Here is a 24,304-nt window from a genome sequence, read left to right on the forward strand (position 1 = left end):
CCAGTCAAAAGCTTGACAGAGCTTTCCAGCACTTTATGAGAGTCTGTCATATACAGAACACAGTTTCCGAACTCTAAAACTTGTACCGTCAGTGGGGTCTTTTTTGAGGACCACTGCTTCCCACCCTCCCATCCTTGCTTAACTCTAGGAAGAATGGAATAGTGGTTTCCATGGCATTTCCCAGCACTTCTCTGAAGACTCACTGCTTAATTCTGATGTGGGCGCTTATGTTACAGTCATTAATTACTGCATTAAGTCAAGTCACAAAACTAATGAGGATTTGGACACAGAATTGGAAAATGAGAATGTAATTTTGCCTGGATTATAGGATATAAAGATAAATATGGTTCAAATATGCACAGAGACAAGAAATCACAGCTTTTATAGTTGCCTTCTAACAGAAAATGTGGGCTTACATGTCTCATCAAAATTGAGAGTAAGATAATCCAAGTATCACCATTGGTAACATTTAGGCAGGTCTAAGTTCACTGTGCATTTTATTTTCAGCTCTGACATCTAAATAGAGAATTTTCTTTTTTCCTATGCCATAAAAATCATTCTGTAACTAAAGTTAGACTCTTTTGAAGTTCTTGCATCAAGCTCCGGATGAGTCAAGGATAGGAGGTTATGTGAGAAAAGTTGGCCTTTTATGTGTGTGGGTAGAGTCGGTCATTAGACAGGATTATTTGGGGAGCTCCGTTGGATGTCTGTCTAGAAATCTACACTCCACCTACTCTCAGTGGTGCCTTAATCTATCATCAGAGGGAGAAGCATGTCAATCCCCAAGAGTTCTCTATTACAACTCAAGTACTACTGGGAAGGTAGAACACTGAATCCTCCACACCTAGACTCATGAATTGAATCAAAAGAGATTAACAAGCAAATCACCTCCAATACCATAAAAGAATAAGTTTCAGGTCAGATAATGTTTGATGATGAGAGGGAGCAGATATCTTGGTGATAAGGGGTACTGTTGTGGAGGAGCAATCCCATAATTATTTATGGTTTGCAGGACTCTCTGTAGTTGGAGGGTAGCATAGAACACCTAGGTACTTGGTCAGTCAAATAAGAAGACACTGAAGGCAAACAATATTTCCTTACCAACTTTGCCTCAGGTATATCCATTTGGGAGGCATGCAATAAATCTTAAAGCAGAATTGTTAGCAGTTGGAGGATCAGAGCTTCCTTAAGGACCTTTTCCTCTAAACAAACAAATAAACAGAAGAGCTGAATACCCCAGTACAGGAAATATGCATACAGTTTAGGGAGATTCAAGGACCTCCTGGAGTTTTCACCTAACCTTCAGGTTAAGAACCCCTACTCTATAGGGTCACACTCAAGGAGTGGGTCCATCCTATCCTTAATGCCTGGAATTTGTAGGGATCTATCTTGATCAGCTTACTCTTTGTCTTAGAGCCGGGACCAGAAAGCACAATCATTAAATTACAAGAAAATACCAAGGACCCTAGAGTATATGGCAATACCACTTTTGACCCGTATCTATATAACATATATTGTACTCTACTAATGGTCTTAACAAAATCATCTATTTTTCAAAGCTGAAGAAATAGAAGTTCAGAGAGTAACAAGTTTCCCTAGGTCATTCAGCAAGCTCTGAGGCCAGAGACTCAAGCCCAAGAGTGTTTTACTTGTATACTATAGTATCAGAAAAAACCAGGACAGCATTCAGCATCATAAGTTTCCGAGTAGGAGCCCCAAAGTGTACAGCAAAGTGAAAACTGGGAGCTAAAGAACATCTTGGTGCGAAGTGGAACACACTGTAAAATTAAATTAGCCACATAGTGTTGCTGACCAAGCATATGTCTACCAAATCTAGTGGGACTAAAATGTATGAAAGTAAAAACAGTGAGGTAATTCCCTCCATTCTTCCCCAAATGGTAACCATTTGTTTATCATGTTAACAAATGTAGGGAAAAGCTACTGATTTAAGTTGTAGCAACTGTTATTTAAGTTATATCAGCAAGAATTTCTGCATAATGCTAGAGTAACTTATTATAGGATTCAATGGGAGAAAATAAAGTCTCCTTCTCTGATGGTCTTTAAAACTAGAATGAGTTCTCAACAGGTTGCCTGAAGGTAGGAAAGTTGACTTAATGACCTTAATGGTTCTCTTCAACCCTTTCATCCCTGGGATAGTAAAATTTTTCAGAAAGTAGATATGCTATATTAGCGACATATGCTATGTAAAACTATCAAATCGATAATTGACATTTCTGCGCCTTGAATTGAAAGTCAGTTTTTGCACCCTGAATTTAAACAGTCTTTTCAGACATTTGCAAAATTTGAAGATACTTTATGCTCTCATCTTAGATCTTACCTTCTTCCTCCAATAGTTCTTTGAAAAATGAGCCCCAAAAAGGTTGGTTCCAAAATGACATGCCTTTGGAATTGTATTTGTTTGTGCCTTTGGACTTGAGTTGGAGCAAATGAAGAATTAATGTGGGGTAGGAGACGATAGCATTGAAATAGAAGTCAAGAGCTTTGATTCTTGGCCTAGCAGTCCTATTTATGCACTCCATTATTTTACCTCACCTAACTTGCCGAAAGAAGTCACTTCCTCATTGGTAAAACAAGGGTGTTGGATTAGATACTTAGCAACAGAATACCTTCAAATTAAAAAAATAATCCTGAGGAGGAGTTAAGATGGCGGAGGAGTAGGGGACCCCTTTTTCAGCCGGTCCCCTGAGTTGAGCTGGATAGGTACCAGACCAGCCTGAACATCCACAGAATCAGCCTGAGACGCAGGAAGATACATCTGGATCTCTACAAATGAACATCTCCAGCGCTGAGTATTGAGGTAGGAAGCGGGGAGCCGTGAAACCGCTCACAGATATCGGAAGATAACGGAAGGGGGAGGGAGCTGCCACGTTCGGGCGCCGGGAAGTAGTAGCCACCTACATGGGGGAGCAGGCGGACTTGCGGACCGGCACCTTCGAGAGAGTAGACTGAGACCGTGAGCCGGGAGCACGCGTCACCAGACTGAAACGGAGCTCCGGTGTGCTCACTGGACCCAGACTGAGACCGGGAGCTCCAGAGCGCACGGGGGCGGCTGGTGGCTGGCGGTGTTAGAAACACAAAGGACAGAGACGCGCCAGCCCTGGAAGTGAGGGCTGGGACACCGGGTGTGGGGCGCACATCCCGGGACACTGCAGGGTTGAGCAGCACCAATGGTAACAGAGTTAAAGTGGCCAGAACATCAGTGGAGAACGGTCCGCGATCCCTCTGTTCTGAGACAGAGGCTGAGATTCGGCCACTGCTGCTCTGACTCTCAGAAGAGGCACAGCAGACCACCAGGGAAAGCCGCCAGAGAACAAAAGCCTGGAAATACCGGCTCACAGTGTGCCCATCACCATCCCCCCTCGCAGGGGACACGGAGACTCTACCCAAACAGGGTTGCCTGAGTATCGGCGCGGCAGACCCCTCCCCCAGACGGCAGGCTGAAAAATAAAGAAACCCACATCCCTAAGATCCCTATAAAACAAGGGCGCATGGCCTGGGTCCCGGTCAATAATTTGGGCTCTGGACAACCCCGCAACCTCTCCTCATCAGAATGACGAGAGGAGAAATCCCCCCCAGCAAAGAAAAGACAATGAGTCTGTGGCCTCTGCCACAGAGCAAATGGATATGGATATAACCAAATTATCAGAAATGGAATTCAGAGTAACAATGGTCAAGATGATGTGTAGACTTGAAAAAAGTATTAACGAAAATATTAATGAGAATATAGAATCTCTAAGGGCGGAAATGAGAGCGAATCTGGCAGAAATTAAAAATTCTATGAGCCAAATGCAGTCAAAACTAGAGGCTCTGACGGCCAGAGTGAATGAGGCAGAAGAACGTATCAGCGAATTGGAGGATGGGTTAGTAGAAGAAAAAGCTAAAATAGAATCTGGACTCAAAAAAATCCACGCTCAGGAATGTAGGTTACGGGAGATTACTGACTCAATGAAATGTTCCAATGTCAGAATCATCGGCATCCCCGAGGGGATGGAGAAAAACAGAGGTCTAGAAAAGATATTTGAACAAATTGTAGCTGAAAACTTCCCTAATCTAGCAAGGGAAACAAACATTCATGTCCAAGAGGCAGAGAGGACCCCTCCCAAGCTCAACCGCGACAAACCTACAGCACGTCACGTCATAGTGCAATTCGCAAATATTAGATGCAAGGATACAGTATTGAAAGCGGCCAGGGCAAAGAAATTTCTCACGTACCAAGGCAAAGGCATCAGAATTACATCAGACCTGTCTACACAGACCTGGAATGAGAGAAAGGGTTGGGGGGGCATTTTTAAAGCTCTTTCAGAGAAAAACATGCAGCCAAGGATCCTTTATCCAGCAAGGCTGTCATTCAGAATTGATGGAGAAATAAAGACATTTCAGAATCGCCAGTCACTAACCAATTTTGTAACCACGAAACCAGCCCTACAGGAGATATTACAGGGGGTTCTATAAAAGTAAAAAGGCCCCAAGAGTGATACAGAACAGAAAGTCACAGCCAATACAAACAAAGACTTTACTGGCAACATGGCATCATTAAAATCATATCTCTCAGTACTCAGTCTTAATGTTAATGGCTTAAATGCTCCCATAAATGCCACAGGGTTGCAGATTGGATAAAAAGAAATGACCCATCCATTTGCTGTCTACAAGAGACTCATTTTGAACCCAAAGATGCATTCAGACTGAGAGTAAGGGGATGGAGTACCATCTTTCACGCAAATGGACCTCAAAAGAAAGCTGGGGTAGCAATTCTCATATCAGATAAATTGGATTTTAAACTACAGACTATAGTTAGAGACACAGAAGGGCACTATATTATTCTTAAGGGAAGTATTCAACAAGTGGATATGACAATTATAAATATATATGCCCCCAACAGGGGAGCAGCAAGATACACAAGCCAACTCTTAACCAGAATAAAGAGACATATAAATAAAAATACATTAATAGTAGGGGACCTCAACACTCCACTATCAGAAATAGACAGAACACCCTGGCAAAAACTAAGCAAAGAATCAAAGGCTATGAATGCCATACTCGACGAGTTGGACCTCATAGATATATATAGAACACTACACCCCAGAAGCAAAGAATACTCATTCTATTCTAATGCCCATGGAACATTCTCAAGAATAGACCATGTTCTGGGACACAAAACAGGTCTCAACCGATACCAAAAGATTGAAATTATCCCCTGCATATTCTCAGACCACAACGCTCTGAAATTGGAACTCAACCACAAGGAAAAATTTGGAAGAAACTCAAACACTTGGAGACTAAGAACCATCCTGCTCAGGAATGACTCGATAGACCAGGAAATCAAAAATCAAATTAAACAATTTATGGAGACCAATGAGAATGAAAATACAACGGTCCAAAACCTATGGGATACTGCAAAGGCAGTCCTAAGGGGGAAATACATAGCCATCCAAGCCTCACTCAAAAGAATAGAAAAATCTAAAATGCAGTTTTTATATTCTCACCTCAAGAAGCTGGAACAGCAACAGAGGGACAGGCCTAATCCACGCACGAGGAAGCAATTGACCAAGATTAGGGCAGAAATCAATGAATTAGAAACCAGGAGTACAGTAGAGCAGATCAACAGGACTAGAAGCTGGTTCTTTGAGAGAATCAATAAAATTGACAAACCGCTGGCAAGACTTATCCAAAAGAATAGAGAAAGGACCCATATTAATAAAATTATGAATGAAAAAGGAGAGGTCACAACCAACACCAATGAAATTGGAAGGATTATTAGAAACTTTTATCAACAGCTATATGCCAGTAAATTAAGCAATCTGGAAGAGATGGAGGCCTTCCTGGAAACCTATAATCTACCAAGACTGAAACAGGAAGAAATTGATTTTTTAAACAGGCCAATTAATTATGAAGAGATTGAGTCAGTGATAAACAACCTTCCAAATAACAAAACTCCAGGCCCGGACGGTTTTCCTGGGTAATTCTACCAAACATTCAAAGAAGAAATAATACCTATTCTCCTAAAGCTATTTCAAAAAATAGAAACAGAAGGAAAGCTACCAAACTCATTCTATGAGGCCAGTATTACCTTGATCCCCAAACCAGGCAAAGACCCCATCAAAAAGGAGAATTACAGACCAATTTCCCTAATGAATATGGACGCCAAAATCCTCAACAAGATCCTGGCTAATAGAATCCAACAGTACATTAAGAGGATTATCCATCATGACCAAGTGGGATTCATACCTGGGATGCAAGCGTGGTTCAACATTCGCAAATCTATCAGCGTGATACATCATATCAAGAAGAAAAGACTCAGGAACCATATGATACTCTCAATTGATGCAGAAAAAGCATTTGACAAAATACAGCATCCTTTCCTGATTAAAACCCTTCAGAGTGTAGGGATAGAGGGTACATTCCTCAATCTCATAAAAGCCATCTATGAAAAGCCTACAGCAAATATTATTCTCAATGGGGAAAAGCTGGATCAGGAACATGACAAGGATGCCCACTCTCACCACTATTATTCAACATCGTACTAGAAGTCCTTGCAACAGCAATCAGACAACAAAAAGGGATAAAAGGTATCCAAATAGTCCTTAAATTTGTATGGAACCAGAAAAGGCCCCGAATCGCCAAGGAACTGTTGAAAAGGAAAAACAAAGCTGGGGGCATCACAATGCCAGATTTCGAGCTGTACTACAAAGCTGTGATCACAAAGACAGCATGATACTGGCACAAAAACAGACACATAGACCAATGGAACAGAATAGAGAACCCAGAAATGGACTCTCAGCTCTTTGGGCAACTAATCTTTGATAAAGCAGGAAAAAACATCCAGTGGAAAAAAGACAGTCTCTTAGATAAATGGTGCTGGGAAAATTGGACAGCTACATGCAAAAGAATGAAACTTGACCACTCTCTCACACCATACACAAAGATAAACTCCAAATGGATGAAAGACCTCGATGTGAGACAGGAATCCATCAAAATCCTAGAGGAGAACATAGGCAACAGCCTCTACGACATCGGCCAAAGCAACATTTTCATGACACATCTCCAAAGGCAAGAGAAACAAAAGATAAAATGAACTCGTGGGACTTCATCAAGATAAAAAGCTTCTGCACAGCCAAGGAAACAGTCAAAAAAACTAAGAGGCAGTCCACGGAATGGGAGAATATATTTGCAAATGACACTACAGATAAAAGACTGGTATCCAAGATCTACAAAGAACTTCTCAAACTCAATACGCGAGAAACAAATAAACAAATCACAAAATGGGCAGAAGATATGAACAGACACTTTTCCAATAATGACATACAAGTGGCTAACAGACGCATGAAAAACTGTTCAAAATCATTAGCCATCAGGGAAATTCAAATAAAAACCACACTAAGATACCACCTTACACCAGTTAGAATAGCAAAAATTGACAAGGCAAGAAACAACAAATGTTGGAGAGGATGTGGAGAAAGGGGATCCCTCCTACATTGTTGGTGGTAATGCAAGTTGGTACAGCCACTCTGGAAAACAGTGTGGAGGTCCCTTAAAAAGTTAGAAATTGAGCTACCCTATGACCCAGCCATTGCACTACTGGGTATTTACCCCAAAGATACAGACGTAGTGAAGAGAAGGGCCATATGCACCCCAATGTTCCTAGCAGCATTGTCCATAATAGCCAAATCGTGGAAGGAACCGAGATGCCCTTCAACAGATGAATGGATTAAGAAGTTGTGGTCCATATATACAATGGAATATTACTCAGCTATCAGAAAGAACGAGTTCTCAACATTTGCTGCAACATGGACGGCACTGGAGGAGATAATGCTAAGTGAAGTAAGTCAAGCAGAGAAAGACAATTATCATATGATTTCTCTCATCTATGGAACTTAAGAACTAGGAAGATCGGTAGGGGAAGAAAGGGATAGAGAAAGGGGGGGTAATCAGAAGGGGGAATGAAGCATGAGAGACTATGGACTATGAGAAACAAACTGAGGGCCTCAGAGGGGAGGGGGGCAGGGGAATGGGATAGACCGGTGATGGGTAGTAAGGAGGGCACGTATTGCATGGAGCACTGGGTGTTATACACAACTAATGAATCATCAAACTTTACATCAGAAACCGGGGATGTACTGTATGGTGACTAACATAATTTAATAATAAAAACATTAAAATAAAAATATAATCCTATGCTTCTATAAAAGTCAGAATTTTGGCAGAAAATTCTCAAAAGCAATGGAAAGTAAAGGAAGAAAACAAGTATTAGCAAAGACATTGTGGACAAGTGAGACAAGCTGGTCCTCTCCAAAAATACCTTCTTTTTTCTTTCATATTGCACACCATATGCCATGGTGCTCTGACTTTTACTGCAATCCATTATATTCAATTCAGCAAATATTGTTTGAGCAGTAATATGCACAATACTCAAGGCTCACCTCACTATTCCACTATGGATTCAGGCCTTTTTAAGTAACATGAATTTAGAATTTGACTGTCTCTGAAGGGAATGTACAAAGTGAGATGTTGTGTCCTTGTTTATACTTTGGTCAGGGATGATCAATACTTAATGGAGTGGGTCAAGAAAAAAATTAAAAAGAAAACAAAGAGTAAGATCAAATGTATTAAGGAAGTGAATATCAAAGAAGAAATCAGAAGAGAAGTGGACAAAAATAAATTTGACACTTTTTCATCAGCAAAGACTGTGTCCTGCCATACTGGATAGAAATTTTCTAACAGTGAGCTAATACCTTTGGCTCCTATTTAAAAGATTTGTTTGAATTTTACTAAAGTACCCCAGGTGTTTAGATCTGCAGGACACTTGTGGAGTTCTGGTCTACTGTCCCCTCTTTTCTAAACTGCTGCCTTTTAGGAAACTTCTTGGAAAGTGTGATCTTGCTTGTTATGAAATCAATGGACTGCATAGTTCTCTGTGTGTTGTATTTGGCCATCAAAGCCTTAGGCTTTGGTTTCCATGTGGAGTTAATTTTACTGCTGCTCTTACAAAGCTAAGAAAGCATGGAATTTTTCGTGGATGAAATGCTATCCACTTGTTTTAGGTTTCAGAAAATGCAAGTATAAAACATCACCACAGAACATTATTTTTTTTAAGGTAGACCAGTGTTCAAGTAGTTATTTAAATATGTAAGGTAGAGGCAATTCATGAATTTATCTTTGGTCCTTCTGTTGTATCCCTTCCTTGTACCTTTCTTAACCCTCTTCATCCTGATTTCTCATCTCAGGCATCCAACTTGCTCATTCTCACTATTCTTCCTAGGCATCAAATGTAGTATCAGTATGAAATTTTCATATCCGCTCTTTAACAGCTTTGTATTAATTTACATCAATGGATTCCCTCTTCTAGGGGTATTTGCATTGTAAACCTGAGTAGAGGGGAGATCCTTCCTAATGCAACATCAGCAGGAATCTTTCCAGCCCCTTTAAGACATCAGAAACTGTCATCTGCTTGGCCTTAAACTTGAGTCGGACCTGCAGCTGGGCATATATTAGCGCTAATTACTCCTTGTCTTCTAGTTAAATTGAGTCCAGTGACTCAAATAAACAGACATGTAGGTGCCAGCCCCCAAATTCTAACAATATTTGAGTCATGCATGCATTTGCAAACTTAGAGCCACTTTTCTTTTCCTTGTTCCTCATTTATTCCTATTACTTAATTTATCTTATGTCTGCCTGCCTTGTTAGACTGGAGCCCTTCCAGGGCAGGGACGGTATCTTACTCAGCTCTGGATCTCTAGGCCCAGCACAGTATCTGGCTCATTGAAAATGCTTCCAGGCAAATAATTAGATTCCTGTAGTTCAAATCTGCCAAGAGCTGTGTTTCTCTAAAATGACATGCCTAGTTCTCCTACACCAGGGATCTTTCCTCTGATTTCATAGAACACCCACAATGAAGGAAAAATCTAAACCAGCCTGCGACAGGACAAACTCTACCCAATCCAAAACAATTATCAGGGTGTTTCAGAGCTTATAGTATGCTATACTGGGAACAAGAGATAGAAGAACTGCCTCTGGATCTAGGTCTGGGGAACATTATGTTCTTCATGGTTCTAGAATGGAAAGGCCTTCATTGACCAGAAGGGAAAAAACTTGGTTTTATTTCAGCAGTGCATGATGCCAGGTATTTACTAGAGCAAATGCCACCCAAGGCCCAGGGGGTTAGCCGGAGCAGCAGGTATCCTGTGCTGCTTTTTATAACTCTCCTCCCTAGCACCACGGTCCACATATGTCCCATTTCATCAGGTCACATCAACTTAGGTTGTGCCCAATACTGCATCTTACACCAAACACATCACCATGTGAAATATTCTGTGTTTCCTTAAAATTTTTACAAAAATAAAAATAAAAGTAAAGTTCCTTAAAAATCAAGTGGAGGAAGTTTCCTGGTTTTTGTGTAAGCAGTGACTTTGCCAATTTTTACAAATGAGCAGCCTCTTTCATTCCATAAGACATTCGGTCTGTCAGCCATCAGCAAACTGTGAAATTACTAGGTTAAGAATGGAATACACGGTACAGACCTATATTGTATAGAGAGTTGTGAAATGAGGTTTTGATGGTGGTGACTCTACAAACTTTTGAAAATTATTTGCAAGGATACAAGCTGTCCATTTTCTTTTGTAATAAGATTGGAGATAAAGGGGGAATTCTACCAAGGATCTTTAAAATGTGAATATTTGTTTAATGTTATTAAATATCTCTCATATACAGTACATCATCTTGTACCTTTGGGAGGAGTTACAGAAGGTGTGAAATCCAAATGTCTTGGCTTTAAAGAGCTTACTATTTAGAAAGAACGTTAACTTTAAAACACAGACAGCCATCATTTCATTTATTGAATGCATATGCTGTCAGGTACTATGACAAGTATTTTCATATACGCTGTATCAGAGATTGGCTATTATGGCCAAAGGGCCAAATCTCGTCCACTCTCTGTTTTTGTAAATTACATTTTCTTGAAGCACAGAACACTCAATTGTTTGAGTATTGTCTCTGGCTGCTTTTGTGCTACAATAGTAGAATTGAGTAGTTGTGACAAGAGTTGAGACTGTCTGGCCTACACAGCTGACGTTCTCACTGTCTGGACCTTTACAGAAAATATTTGCTGACCTCTACTCTATATCATTCATTCTCACAAGCATACTTAGAGATGAATATAGTGTTTCCCATTTTACAGTTAGGTAACTGAGGGTTATAGGTTATGCAACTTAGTGGCAAAGTTTGCATTTGATTCTAGATGGTGTGATTCCAAAGATCCATATTCTTATGCTAAATTCATATTCAGAAATAGCCAAAATACGAGGTAGGAAGAAACAAGAGCCTTATAGAGTCACAGAGGAACTGGAGTTCAGAAAAGAAAGATATGATTTTGAGATTGGGGTGATAAAAATTCTGGAGAAGATCATATTTGAATGTAAAAGCAAAAATGGATCTCAAGATTTGTCATTCCCAAGCTCAAGCCTAGGAAAAGTTAAGAGATCAAGTTGGTTACATGTTTAGTTAGAAGCATATCTGAGATTAGAGCCAGTTTTTCACTTGCCCAGCCCAAAGTATACTGTCGATGACCATGCTGAGCCATTGAATGTTTTTGTATGCGTGGTTACATGTTATAGAATGGCAAAATTATTTGAAATGGAGAATTTGTACATTATGCTCAATGATTAATTGAACTAAAAGCCTGCACTTCTTTTATTGAAGCAATCAAAACTACACGTATGCAGGTATTTACTTGATATCCACCCACCATCTTACCAAATATATATATATTTTTTTTTCCAAATATGTTTTTGTTGTGGAGAATCACGTTTCCAAGACCATGGGAACCTGTGGCATTCTCACCAATTTTAAGATTCAAATGATAACCAAGAGACCACAAAAGTCAAATATTTATATACGTCTTACCGTCCGGAATCAGGCAGCCCCAGGCCAGGAGAAAAGTGAAGTAAACAGGTGCAGCCAACAGAAGCTTACCTGATACTGTAGAGTACTTTGCCATTTTTTGAAATTCGAAGCAATTTGTTGTCGGTGGTGACATCATGGAAGTTGGCACCCTTCTCATTGGCAAAGAATAAATCTGGTTTCCAAATGGAGTCCAGCATGGATGGGTCCAAGTCCAGGGAATCATCAGGGTACTCGCTATATGCCAGCCTTGAATCATTCCACTGTTGCCTCAGAAAAATGTTCACTCGGTAGTCCTATAGAAACCCCATGCATAAGAGTTACTTATCACTCAGTCTGGCATAAAAGGTCTATCCACATTTCCCCTCACTCTTCTCCCTGGTTTGGTAAAGTATTGGTGTCTGTACAACCAGGCTGTGTATATCTTGGTCAAAATAAACTGCTCAGTTCTATTAAGAGTAGGAACAGAGGGTAGAAAGAAAGAAGGCTCAACCAAAACAGAATGCTAATGGAACAGGTTGAGTTGGTTGAATTTTTTTTTATGTTTAAATTTAAATCATTCATTCTGGGAGGAAATAATACTAACTCAAGCTGAATTTTCCATAGAAAAAGGTAACCATGAGTACAGAAGTCAGTCTGTGATGACAGATTGTCAAAATTGATTCATTTTCCAAATCAGAAATGACATGATCTCTATTCTCATTTTGCTCAGTTGCTCTGGGCACAAGGAAACCCACTCTGTAATTCTGGTAGTGGAAATCTTATTATAAAACTCTGACATGATGGGGCAATATTTTTTAAATTCATCTACATAAATATTAAGATGCTTCATGTTGACAAGATAATTCCCTCACACTACTTACTTTTAAAATTCTTAAATAATATATCATTTCTCTGAATGGGTTGTATCTATAGTAGTTGACTTGATACTTCATCAATACAGAGATCTTTTTCATGTTTTCCTAATCTGAGCACCTGACAAAGTGTTCCTCCCTGTAGGAGACTCAGGTACACCCTGTCATTCCCATTTGATCTGGGAATTTACTTCTTTGCCAGCGAATCAGCCTGGGGCAGTGACTTCTCTTCTGGAAATTTCTACTCAAAGGTCTCTGGGTCCATGGAAATTGTTGCTTTTCTTGGTAGAGTGGACCCTGAAAGAGGTTTTAACAGTATTCCCTAGTCAAGCGGGGCTATAGTTCGGAGCTAATAGTTGTTCACTCCTGACACTTATGGTCATTTAGGGTGATACATACTCATACCTTCTTACTCTCTTTCCTTTTCCTTTTTCACCATTTTCCCATTTCCTTTTTTACCATTTGCTCCATCCCCACATCTCTGGCACCTGGATTTTGGTCACTGTTTATTTTACTCTAATGGTGACCAACTTGTTCTGGTTTGCCTGAGAACCTCCCATTTTTAGCTCCCAAAGTCACACATTTAGGGGACCCACTCAGTTCTAGGCAAAACTGGGATGGTTGGTTACTCTACCAGGTACAGTGGAGGATACCTCAGGATGGTCAGTTTTGGTTCATTCCCTCAGGGCCAAAAGAAAAAATATAAGTTATAAAGATTAGGGTATATAGAAAAGAGCTTCATTCCAGTTCCTTCTACCTATTACTAAACTATCCAAATTCCTATGACATTTTTGTCAAACACAGCCATCCTAATTTATCAGGCTGATAGAGTATTTTGAAGGTGGCAGTTCTTGGAAGTAGTGCCCAATGTAGGCTTAAAGAATGCTAGTAATCAAGTAGTTACTAACTTCTGAAAATCAGTCATCAAAACTCAGCTCATTTGGAAAGGCTGAAATATTAAAAGAAATAACCTTAAGATTCTCCATTGTATAACATAAGAACTTTCTGACTTGGAAAATTTTATCAGCTGACTTTTATTTGGGATTTTACCAGGCACACATGGCAAATTTTCAAATCTGAAAGGGCACTGTTGTGGGCCCAGTCAGGCTTCCATCCCATCCTGTTTGCTCACTGACTCCTCCAGTGAGTGAATCAAGGGAATAGCAGAACCTCAAAGTTGTTCCCATCATATAGTTTTGGAATTGTTCAAAGGGACCAGAGGATTGTAACTGGAAAGAGATTACCAGTTCAGTGTTTCATTGGCAACAGGAGTTACTGGAAGATTTGGAATTGTGTGTGAACAAAGAGCAAGGATATGTGATATGTAGAAAATAAAAAAAAGGGGGTTATTGAAAATAGAATAATCCAACTTACATATAAGTATGAACTAAATACATCAACTGTGAGCTTTCCTTAAGGTTTTCTGATGGGAAAAAAATGCAGCTTCTCCAGTGTTTGGCATCCACCCCTGTTATATATCCCTTGGAGTAAGAGCCAATTTTCCTTAACAAAATGGTGTGGGTTTTTTGGGGGGGGGTAGGGGGTCTATGAGCTTGTTTCAGTAGGAAGTAGAAGAGAAGAGAATCTCAGAGAATCTCATCCCTTAGACAATTCTGGAGGTAGAGAAACTTTAAGTATGAGAAGTAATGACAGCTAGAAATAATAGAGGTGAATGGGTTAAATATCTTAGGCCATTGGAAAGCCAACGAGGCCCCCGACCCTGCCCAGGAAGCAGTTGTAGGATGGGAAAGTCCAGAGAAGCCAGATAGACAGTACTGGGCAGTGAAATCACCAAGAGAACATCACTGCAATCCTCCCTTGAGCCTGAGAATGATTTGAAGCTGTATATTGAGAGACTCTAGAAAATATTACATGATCACATACAATATGAAAACGTTGACCTTTAAAAAAATCTCAATATAAATTTTCATAGCTAACGTACATCTTTTTAAAAAGTCTTTCCCATGAGTATTCTTCTCCAGTGTTTCCTGGTTTTCTACTTTGAATTTTATATATAGAAAATAATAAAATAGATTCTCCCAATAACAGAACTTTAAAAAGAATAATGAATCTATGATATTGCAATAGAACCATTAAGTTATTTTAAAATAAACAAATCCTATTTGTAAGCAGAGGTAAGTAGAAATCTTAGAGGAAAAAATACAGTTTATGCCACAATGACAGGAATTATATGAAATACAACTTTTATTAGATCTTTTGGAAGTATTTGTTCTTTATATAAATGTATAGGAATTAAAATTTTCCGTACTTTTGTTTATAATGATATACACTATTCTAAAATAAATAGCAACACTTAAAACCTTTTAGAAAAGGACCCCCAAGGAACTAGAGACCTACACATCCAAAGAAAAGATTTTCTGGGGCTGGACCTCTGTAATTCTCTCAATTCACTATGATTTTCAGTGTAGGGTAAAAATTTGACACATGTGATTTCTCTGTCCATCATCTCTGTTTATTTAGAGATAAGTTTATTTCCTCATGATATTCCAAACCACAAGAGATAGTTATATTCTTCTGTAGTTTGTCTTTGTCTTTGTGTTTACTTCTAGGTTTAATAAAATATTAAGGGCGGAGTAAATATTGAGAGACATACTTAAATGCAGACTAAATTTTCTTTTACACTGCCTTCTCTCTACAGAAACATATTCTACTTCAAATAAATGTCATATTTCCTCGTATTAAAATTTGTTTTCCTATGATTGACTCTCTGGGTATTAGATTAGGTCATGAAAACATTCAAATTAAAAAATATATACATATGTGCAAATATGTATGTATTTTTTCAAATGCTGTGTGTGAGTCATATAATCTTTATTATATTCTTAACACAGGTACTGCAAGTACCTATCTTCCATACTATTATTTCACATCGAGTTTATTATTTCTAAAGTTTCACTTTTTCTATTACCTTCTAATGCTATGCCTGTGCCACAGATGGTTTCCTTAAATTGAATTATTTGGGTACTATTGTTTTTGGTCTAGCATTTATGCACAGAGATTGCCACTCTGTCTCATATATACTCGTATTAAACCTTACTGTTACTCTCTTATATTTTTATATGTATACATTTCTCAATCCAATTATGTTACAAAGTCATCAACCACAAGGATATGCTTTGTTGATTCCCCACAGTACTAATGTGGCCCTTTGGTTTTATTTATTTATTTATTTATTTATTTATTTATTTATTTATTACAGTAGTAAATTTTTATTTTGATTTTTTTTATTTTTGGGGGCTCTACTATTTTATTTTTTTTATTTTATAATAATTTTTTATTATGTTATGTTAGTCATCCTTTGGTTTTAACCTCTGGCTACACTGCAGTAAAATTTTCATCCTCAGTCTGTGCTGGCTTAGATATGGGAAGTTAGCCTTGAATTTGAGATCATGGGGGGGTGCAGTTGTATTATGATGAATTCAGGCTTTAACATTGCACTGTTAATTTAGAGACCAAGGTCACCTTCTATCTCAGTTTCACAAAATGCCAGGCTTGGGGTAGACTCTTGGTTCTTCCTTAAGAAGTCAGAAATAAGAAATGTAGCTACCTGTTCTTCCTGCTAAGTTAGTATCTCCTCATGAATTGCTGATACAGCTATAGAATGAAAGGGAGCCCACAGTGTTAGTTCAGCAGCTCCGGCACTGCAGGCATCCTCCTAAGGGGCTGTCTACCTCTTATCCACTTCCTCAGAAAGTGATTTCAGATCACAGATAAAAAGCCCTTCACCCTGCAGCAGTAACCAGCAGAGCATATGGAACTTATCTTTGGGGGACAAGTTTGGGGGAGCAGGAATCATATTGTGGAGATACTCTCTGAGGGAAGACATTTATGCATTTTGAGCTCTTTCTCCCCCACCTCAAATCTGTTAAACGAGGAGGGAGACAGGATCTGCTACTGTGGCATGGGGAGTGTTCCAGCACCCACAGGTCCAAGTCATATTCTATCCACCCACATCCTTTGAGACTATCTCTTCTTCATTTTCTGATGGCCCAGCCTTGGGGAGAGCTGCATGCAGATGGTATGCAAATACTCTTGACCTTTACTGACATTATAATATTCCCAAAGCATGTCTTTATATCAGGAAAGTGGGAGTTGCAATACACTCCCCAATCCTCTAAATTCACTTGCCATCAGCAGCTAAAGAAAAGGGGGAAAGAAAGAAAAAGAAATGGTAAACTGACAGTCTCAAGACAAAATATAACCTGTTTCATCACACATCCCTTACTAGTCTCCTAAGTTATTTGGAACCACAAAGAAAAAAATTGTTCTACTGAAATCTCTTAATACAGGGTCAACTAGCAATGACCATCAACAGATTCTCATGACTTTTTATGAAGAAAAGGTTGTATTTTAGGGGCGCTTGGGTGGCTCAGTCATTTAAGCATCTGACTCATGATCTCAACTCAGGTCTTGATCCCAGGGTCATGAGTTCAAGACCCAGGTTGGGCTCCACGCTGGGCGTGGAAGCTACTTAAAAAAAAAAAAGTGTGTATTTTGGAATAATGTATATCATCATAATTATTCATAACAATTTTCCTTGGAATAACACAAATACGTTGTCTTCCAATGACATATCTTCAACACTAACAGATCAGAGGAGTGAGAGGCAGTATCGGGTCTGTAAGTGAGCCTATACTTTGTGGGCAAGTAGTACCAATAATAATTTAGTGAGATAACATCAAACATAAGAGGGGCAAACTCAATAACTCCAGAAGAAAGTCATCCTGAGTTCTTAAAATGGATAGTCATTGTCTCTTATTTAGAAACAAACAAATACCCAAACTGGATCCTTCAATAATGCTATCGGGGTTATAGAGTGAGAATAGGGCATGAGGGAAAAAGCGAAAAATCAACATGTTTAGAAACTCAAAATTCTGAGGCATTCTTGGAAAAACTCATTCCAGAAGACAGAGAGAAAGCAAAATTATTATTGCTCCCCAATAACACTGAGCCCTGTCCTCAGTGACCACATACATTACCGTGCAGAAAAACTCAGGGTCTGATGTTCTGACTTCAATTAAAGACAGTTCAGAGAAAAATCTCGTTCTGTTTCACTGTTTTGACCAATTTTCTTTCAGTCAAAATTTGTGAAAGTGTGGGTCAATTCATGGGTGGTAGAATCTCAAGGTTTGGGTAAGGTAAGCTTGGGCTGAGATGATATTCTGTGGTGCAGAGGGTGGATTCCCAGGCAGGGCCCCACGGGTCTGGCAAGATAGACTCTTTCAAGATGGAGCAACTCTCCTGTTCTTATGAGCATCCGATTAACATCTATTTAAATACTGATGTCTCAGGTCCAGGGTTGGCCATCTATGGCCTGCGGGCCAAGTTTGGCCACAGCCTGCTTTTTGGAGCATAGCCACACCCACTTGCTTACTATTGTTTATGGTTGCTTTCCTGTCCAAAGGGCGAAACTGAGTAGTGGTGACAGAGACTGTCAGGCCCTCAGAGTTTTAAGTACTTCCTGTCTTGGCCTTTTACAGAAAAAATGTTGGCCAGTCCCTACCCTACATAGCATGAGGATTTATTAAGCATGATAGAGTTTCAAAAAGTATTTTAGTTTCACACAAAAGCTTTAATTGAAGAAATGAAAAGATCCTTTTTGAAAGCCACATGAAGTTTGTCATTCCATCAAAAGCTAAGAAGTAAAAGAAGCACAATATGCATCACGCTTCTGACCATGCGTTGCAGTCTATCTCACATGGCAAGATGGGCAGGCTGTTCATTTTACACTTGAGCAATGATTTCAAGTTTTCTCATAGGAAAATGACAAAGGACACCTTAATAAGTGGCCAGGAAGCACCTAAGCAGCCCATTTATTAAACACCTTCAGTAGCTATTAAAGACAGGAAAACAAGGACATCCAAAGTTTCCGTTTTCATCTCCGTGAATGTTTAGCTTTTTCTTGCATTAATAAACATTGAAAGGTGCACATTTACATTTTTGATTGAGGGTAAATGCAATGAGGAGATTTAATCAAAGCAACTTAGGATTCTAATTAATGCAATCAGCATTAGGTCGTGCAAATATCGTCATTGAATGCCATCGTGTAAAGTTGGTGACAGTGATTTGGGCTGTTAGAAGATTTGCCCCTCTGTTCTCAGGAAAAAAACAAGAGGGGAGAGACAGAAACTGAATGCCAAGCCCGGAGCTGGATTAGTCTTTCTATGTTTACCTTTTCTTGTGAGTCATTTAATAACCCTATCAAAACTATCTTATTTGAGTAAAATTCATAATGCACTACATCCTGTCAGAGCACCAGAAGGCTCATTTCTGGACAACGCTGTGTCAGTAATATTAAAATGGGTAGTAGAGTTGCATTATGTCTAATTTTGCCAGTGAAAAGGAATGGTAAAAGCTAAATTACTTTTTCTAGCTCAAGGACACCAAAAAGTACAGTAATTTGTTAAACACAATCCTGGTAGCTTAAAAGAGAAAATTTATAAAGACAAGGAAACACTATTTTTTACTTCTCAATGGCATTATGTTCATTATTTCACTTGAGTGTTTCTAGGACATCAGCCACCATAGTACTTAGTCGAGTTCAACTATATTTTATTTTGACTTAATCCAATAATATGGCTGTATACTTTACATAGTCATGAAAATTAGAACCAGCCAATTGATTTAGGACTTAAAATAAATCGTATGAGGACCAAGAAGAAATTTTACCCAAAAGTCAGTCTCCACACTATTGCCTAGCACTGTAAGATTATTGATCTAGTAGGCTATGTCACAGGCAACACCATCACCATGACATTTATAAGGAATATTGGTGGGTTTTATAGTATCTGAAATCTTTTTCATGTACATGAAACATGTTTGCACATACATTATGATGAGCTTATAATTAGTTTTATGTTTATTGAGTTTTTTTGTTGGGGGGTAGGGAGCCATGCATGTGATATAATTGCTATGGACTTGGGACTACTTTCTTTTGCCAACAAGATTGTGTGTGTGTGTGCATGTGTGTGTGTGTGTGTGTGTGTGTGTGTGTGTGTGTGTGTGTGTGTATTGTAAGGTCAGCCCCTTTGGCATATATCTTAAATGTAGCATATCTGAGGCTTGACTGTGTTAAAACTTCCATTATATGAAAATGACTGGCTATAAAATATATCTCCCAAACTTTGAAATTCATATTTCTGAAACATTAGAGATAGAAATATTTAAATATCCTTAATGTTACACTCTGCTTATTACTGATAATTCTACCTAAATCCAACCAAATAGCAAGTGTTTTCAAAATTTCTCTGGCATGATGGATAAAATATTATTGAATTTGAAGTAATAAACATTTGACTAGTGACTTTCTAAAGTGAAAGTGTATAAATAATCACTTTCTAAGGTAAGTGAACTTGGAAACTGGCATTCAGTAAGTGTCCCACAATATAAAACAGTGCGTCTTCGATCCCATATCCCATTCCTTCACACGATGGCTTCAATGCTCAGTCCCACTCACCATTGTAGTTTCTGCTATTGACCCAAAGCTGTTGATAAATATGTTGCAGGTAACATTTACAGGAGGCCCTGCAAGTTGAACAATAAATAGAAAATTTGACAGGTTGTGTTCATGGCATAATCAAGTCATGTTTTTCTCTTGCCAGTGGCATTGTAGCACTTACCATGGTGGTTTCTGTGACTGATCCAAAACTGTTGATAAAAATATTGCAAGTAACGTTTACTGGAGGACCTGCAGAATGCAATAAGAATATTGCAATAGACATTGAAGAAAAATACAGCTCCATCAACATCTGTGCAAATGACTAGAAATGTAAACTAAATTAAAATGATGGTGAGATTGCAAAAAAAAAAAAATCAAAAAACGAAAAGCAAAAATGTTTTACCTAGAGGTTCAGAGTGATAACATTCCCACTAGTATTTCAAATAATGACAGTTAAGCAATGATAACTTACCAGCAGAGTTTTGGATTTAGAAAATACAAGCTGGAGACTATTAAATTGAATTCACTGTCAGTAGCTGCTATCAAAATAGCCTTTTGGGTGGGTGGCTTTCTTCCACCTGAGGCTCATCAACATTGTAGACATCAACAGTGGGTGCCCCACGGTGATGAAACAGCCAGGGTCATGAGTTCAAATACAGCTGCGTTTTGAACTGCGGGTGAGTCAGAAATATCCACATCTTTTTGCATGACACCCTTTAAATCAGTGAGTCTAATTGATTCTCTTGATACCTTTGAATTTACCCCATTCATTCTTTATATCCTCTGACCCCCAGTGAAAAATGATGTACAGAAATACGAAACCAGAGAAAATGAGCTGATTTTAAGAAATAAACTCAGAAATGTCACTTAATGCCCAGATTGTAAAGCAAGGGTTATTCATTCTCAATGTGCTTTCAATAGAGAACCCACTTTTTTCTCCAGAGACCCGGGGCTAGTTCTCTTTTTCTCTTGCCCTTGGTCTCCCACCCAAGCACTAATCAGACCCTTTTCTGCTTTGTGTCTGTGATCAGATGACAACAGGTGTGTTCAGGGGGTATGGCCACAGACCCTTTGCCCTTCAATGATATGTATCATTGTCTAATGATTTCCAGTTTCATGCTGTTCTGGGGAATATATTTATTGCCCTCATGTAGTTACCCCCTAATGCGTTCTGGGATAAGAACACACTGCTATGAACCATCTATTCACTTGCTGCTTTCCCCAGTGGAAAATTGTTTCTCTTCCCTTGACACTGTCTCAGCAACCTAGTGTAGTCTACACTCCAATTAGCTCTGTACCCGACAAGCCACTAGGATCTAAGTGAGGAGGAGTTTAGGTTGAGGTCTCCCCCTCAGGCTGGTAGTAAAACACAGCTGTGGTGGCACTTGGGCATCATGTTTTTTAAACTCTACAAGTTGTTGGGTTCTCCAACCCTTTCTTTTGAGGAAAGGAGACTGAGGCTGAACGGCTAATTGAAGTCTCCAGGGAAGAACTTTCAGTAAAAGAGGTGTGTTAAGCTTTTTTCTTTAACATAACTAACTTTTCTGTTTTTAAATGAAAGACAGTTGTGTTTATTTTTTTAAATATTTGTAGGTATAGAATCACAGGCACCCTCCCATTACCAAAACATTTTTCAGCCTACGTCTTTGAGATATTCCAAGCCTTTTAGTTCCTCCCTTCCCCTCTTATTTCAGCATCTGCCAAGATGACCTCTTCTCCAGAGTCACTTTCTACTCTGCTTGATTTGTTTTTCTCTTTTGGTTACTCAAATCAAAACAAAAATGAGTCTCTTTCTTGGCCATAAAATTCTATTCTATAACAAATATATTTTTCTGCTAATAAGAAATAAATTTAGACAAGGTAAAAGCAAGTCATGAGAAATTGTGTATGTTTGCTTTTTTTCTTCTCTTCACAATAAAGTATTTCATTTTAAATAGTGCAACTCAAGATGGAAAACTTTCATGAATTTTTATGTGCAAGATAAAAAAGTGAATGATGAGGGATAAAGAAACAGGAAAAAGAGAAATATCATCTTAACAAGAGGAATTTGAAAATTCAAATATAGATTGTCTTCTGCACATTATCCATTTGTCCAGCCTCCCCAATTGGCTTGCAGGCTTTAGGAGGCTGGATCATACCGTAATATATTTATTTTTATCCTGCCCAGTAAATGGAAGTGTGAGTATATTGCTGGAACTCAAGATATTTTAAAAGCTACCACATATTGACACACTGTATTAAGCACATTTTAAAAAGTATCTAGTTTAGGGGCGCCTGGGTGGCACAGCGGTTGGGCGTCTGCCTTCGGCTCGGGGCGTGATCCCAGCGTTATGGGATCGAGCCCCACGTCAGGCTCTTCCGCTGTGAGCCTGCTTCTTCCTCTCCCACTCCCCCTGCTTGTGTTCCCTCTCTCACTGGCTGTCTCTGTATCTGTCGAATAAATAAATAAAATCTTAAAAAAAAAAAGTATCCAGTTTAATCCTCACAAAAGAGGAATTGTTTTACTGCACCAGTACGTTTTCAGATGAGGAAACTGGGGGTGAGACAGGTTAAGTAACTTGTTTGAAGTCCTGCCACAGTAATTAGAAAAGCTGACACTCCATGCCTTATCATTCCAAAAAAACCCTAAACTTTCAACCACTTTACTGCACTGCATTTATTACACTATAACCTGTTTCCCTCCTGACCTGCCAACCGTGGTACTTTCCACTGGTTTATATATTTCTGGGATAATTTGATCCTTTATATCTAACCTCTTCAATCTGAGGCATTGTCTCAAGTTTCATTTGCATTTGGATATAAAATCTTGGAAAGAAGAAAAGGCAGTTTTTTGATGCGGGATTAGCACATGCATATATTAAGAGCTGATACATATTAAAACCTTGCTGTGTACCAGTGAATGCCTTATTCATTCTTCAGTAATTAGGTGCTACCATGTCCCCCATTTTATAGATGAGGAAGCTGAGACACAAAGGTAGTCAATTTTCCCAAGGTTGCAGAGTTCGTAAGAGGCAGAAATTGCCTAACTTTAGGGACGCTTTTCTTAACTGCAGGGATGAAATGTCTGAGGCCAATGGAATTATCTTAATGAGAGAAGCTACTGGGAGTTGGCCTGCTAGTTCTTTGAGTTAAATGATAGAACTGTTTTTCACTTTTATTATCCTGATATGTGCCAGCACAACCTTTCATCTATATTTTATTTTATTTTTTAAAGATTTTATTTATTCATTTGAGGCATGTATTTTAGCCCTGTAATCTGCTAAAGTGTTCTAATTAACAAGGACACATCTTAGACGCGCTCGCCAGTGAATGAATGGGTTCTATAAGCTGTAGAAAGAGTTAAGACTAGTTAACCTCATGTCTTTGGTTTTATCAGCAAAGTTATGATATTCCAAACTGAACTGGATGAGAACTGGACAGGGAAAAGAATTATGTAGACATCTAATATCTCATATCACTGTTTATCCCCTTCCTTCTTTACAAACTTTGTCTCTTCTCTCTCATTTTCCCTCTCTCCTTCCCTCTTTCCCTTTCTTTATCACTCTCTTTCTCCCTTAATTTTTTGCCTTATTCTTTTTTATTATTTGAGTGTAGGTGACACACAATGTCCTATTTGTTGCAGGGATATAGGATAGTGATTTGACAAGTTTAAACACTGTGCTATGCTCACAAGTATAGCTACCATCTATCACCATACATTGATATTTATAATATCATTGACTATATTCCTTATGCTGTGCTTTTTATTTATGTGATTTATTCATTTCATAACTGGAAGTCTGTATCTCCGCCCCCCCCCACCCATTTTGCCTGTCTCCCACACCCTTTGGCAACCATTAGTTTGTTCTCTATGTTTACAGGGCTGATTCTGCTTTTGTTTGTTTATTCATTTTTTTTATATTCCACATATGAGTGAAATCATATAGTATTTGTCTTTCCCAATCTGGCTTATTTCACTTAGTATAATACCCTCCAGGTCCATCCATGTTGTTGCAAATTGCACAATCTCATCCTTTTTATGGCTGCATAATATTCCTCTGTGTGTATATGTGTGTGTGTGTGTGTGTGTGTGTGTGTG

At 38.8% G+C, this 24,304-nt stretch overlaps 1 protein-coding gene across 2 annotated transcripts in view; it reads right to left on the reverse strand.

Moving 5' to 3' along the window:
- GLRA2 (glycine receptor alpha 2) overlaps positions 1-24,304 on the reverse strand; it is a 174,760-nt gene that overhangs the window by 108,943 nt on the left and 41,513 nt on the right. The window contains exons 3-4 of one of the 2 annotated variants that reach the window (XM_087859367.1): positions 20,245-20,312; positions 11,986-12,209 (exon numbers count right to left, since the gene is read on the reverse strand). In XM_087859367.1, the coding sequence (XP_087715493.1) occupies positions 11,986-12,209; positions 20,245-20,312 (292 nt within the window). Of the gene's footprint in view, positions 1-11,985; positions 12,210-20,244; positions 20,313-20,407; positions 20,476-24,304 lie in introns of both variants that reach the window. The other variant, XM_045790860.2, reaches the window with a different exon arrangement.

Source organism: Ursus americanus, chromosome X, assembly GCF_024610735.1.
Source record: "Ursus americanus isolate L20-20 chromosome X, mUrsAme1.1.p, whole genome shotgun sequence".
In the NCBI taxonomy this organism is placed as follows: Eukaryota; Metazoa; Chordata; class Mammalia; order Carnivora; family Ursidae; genus Ursus; species Ursus americanus.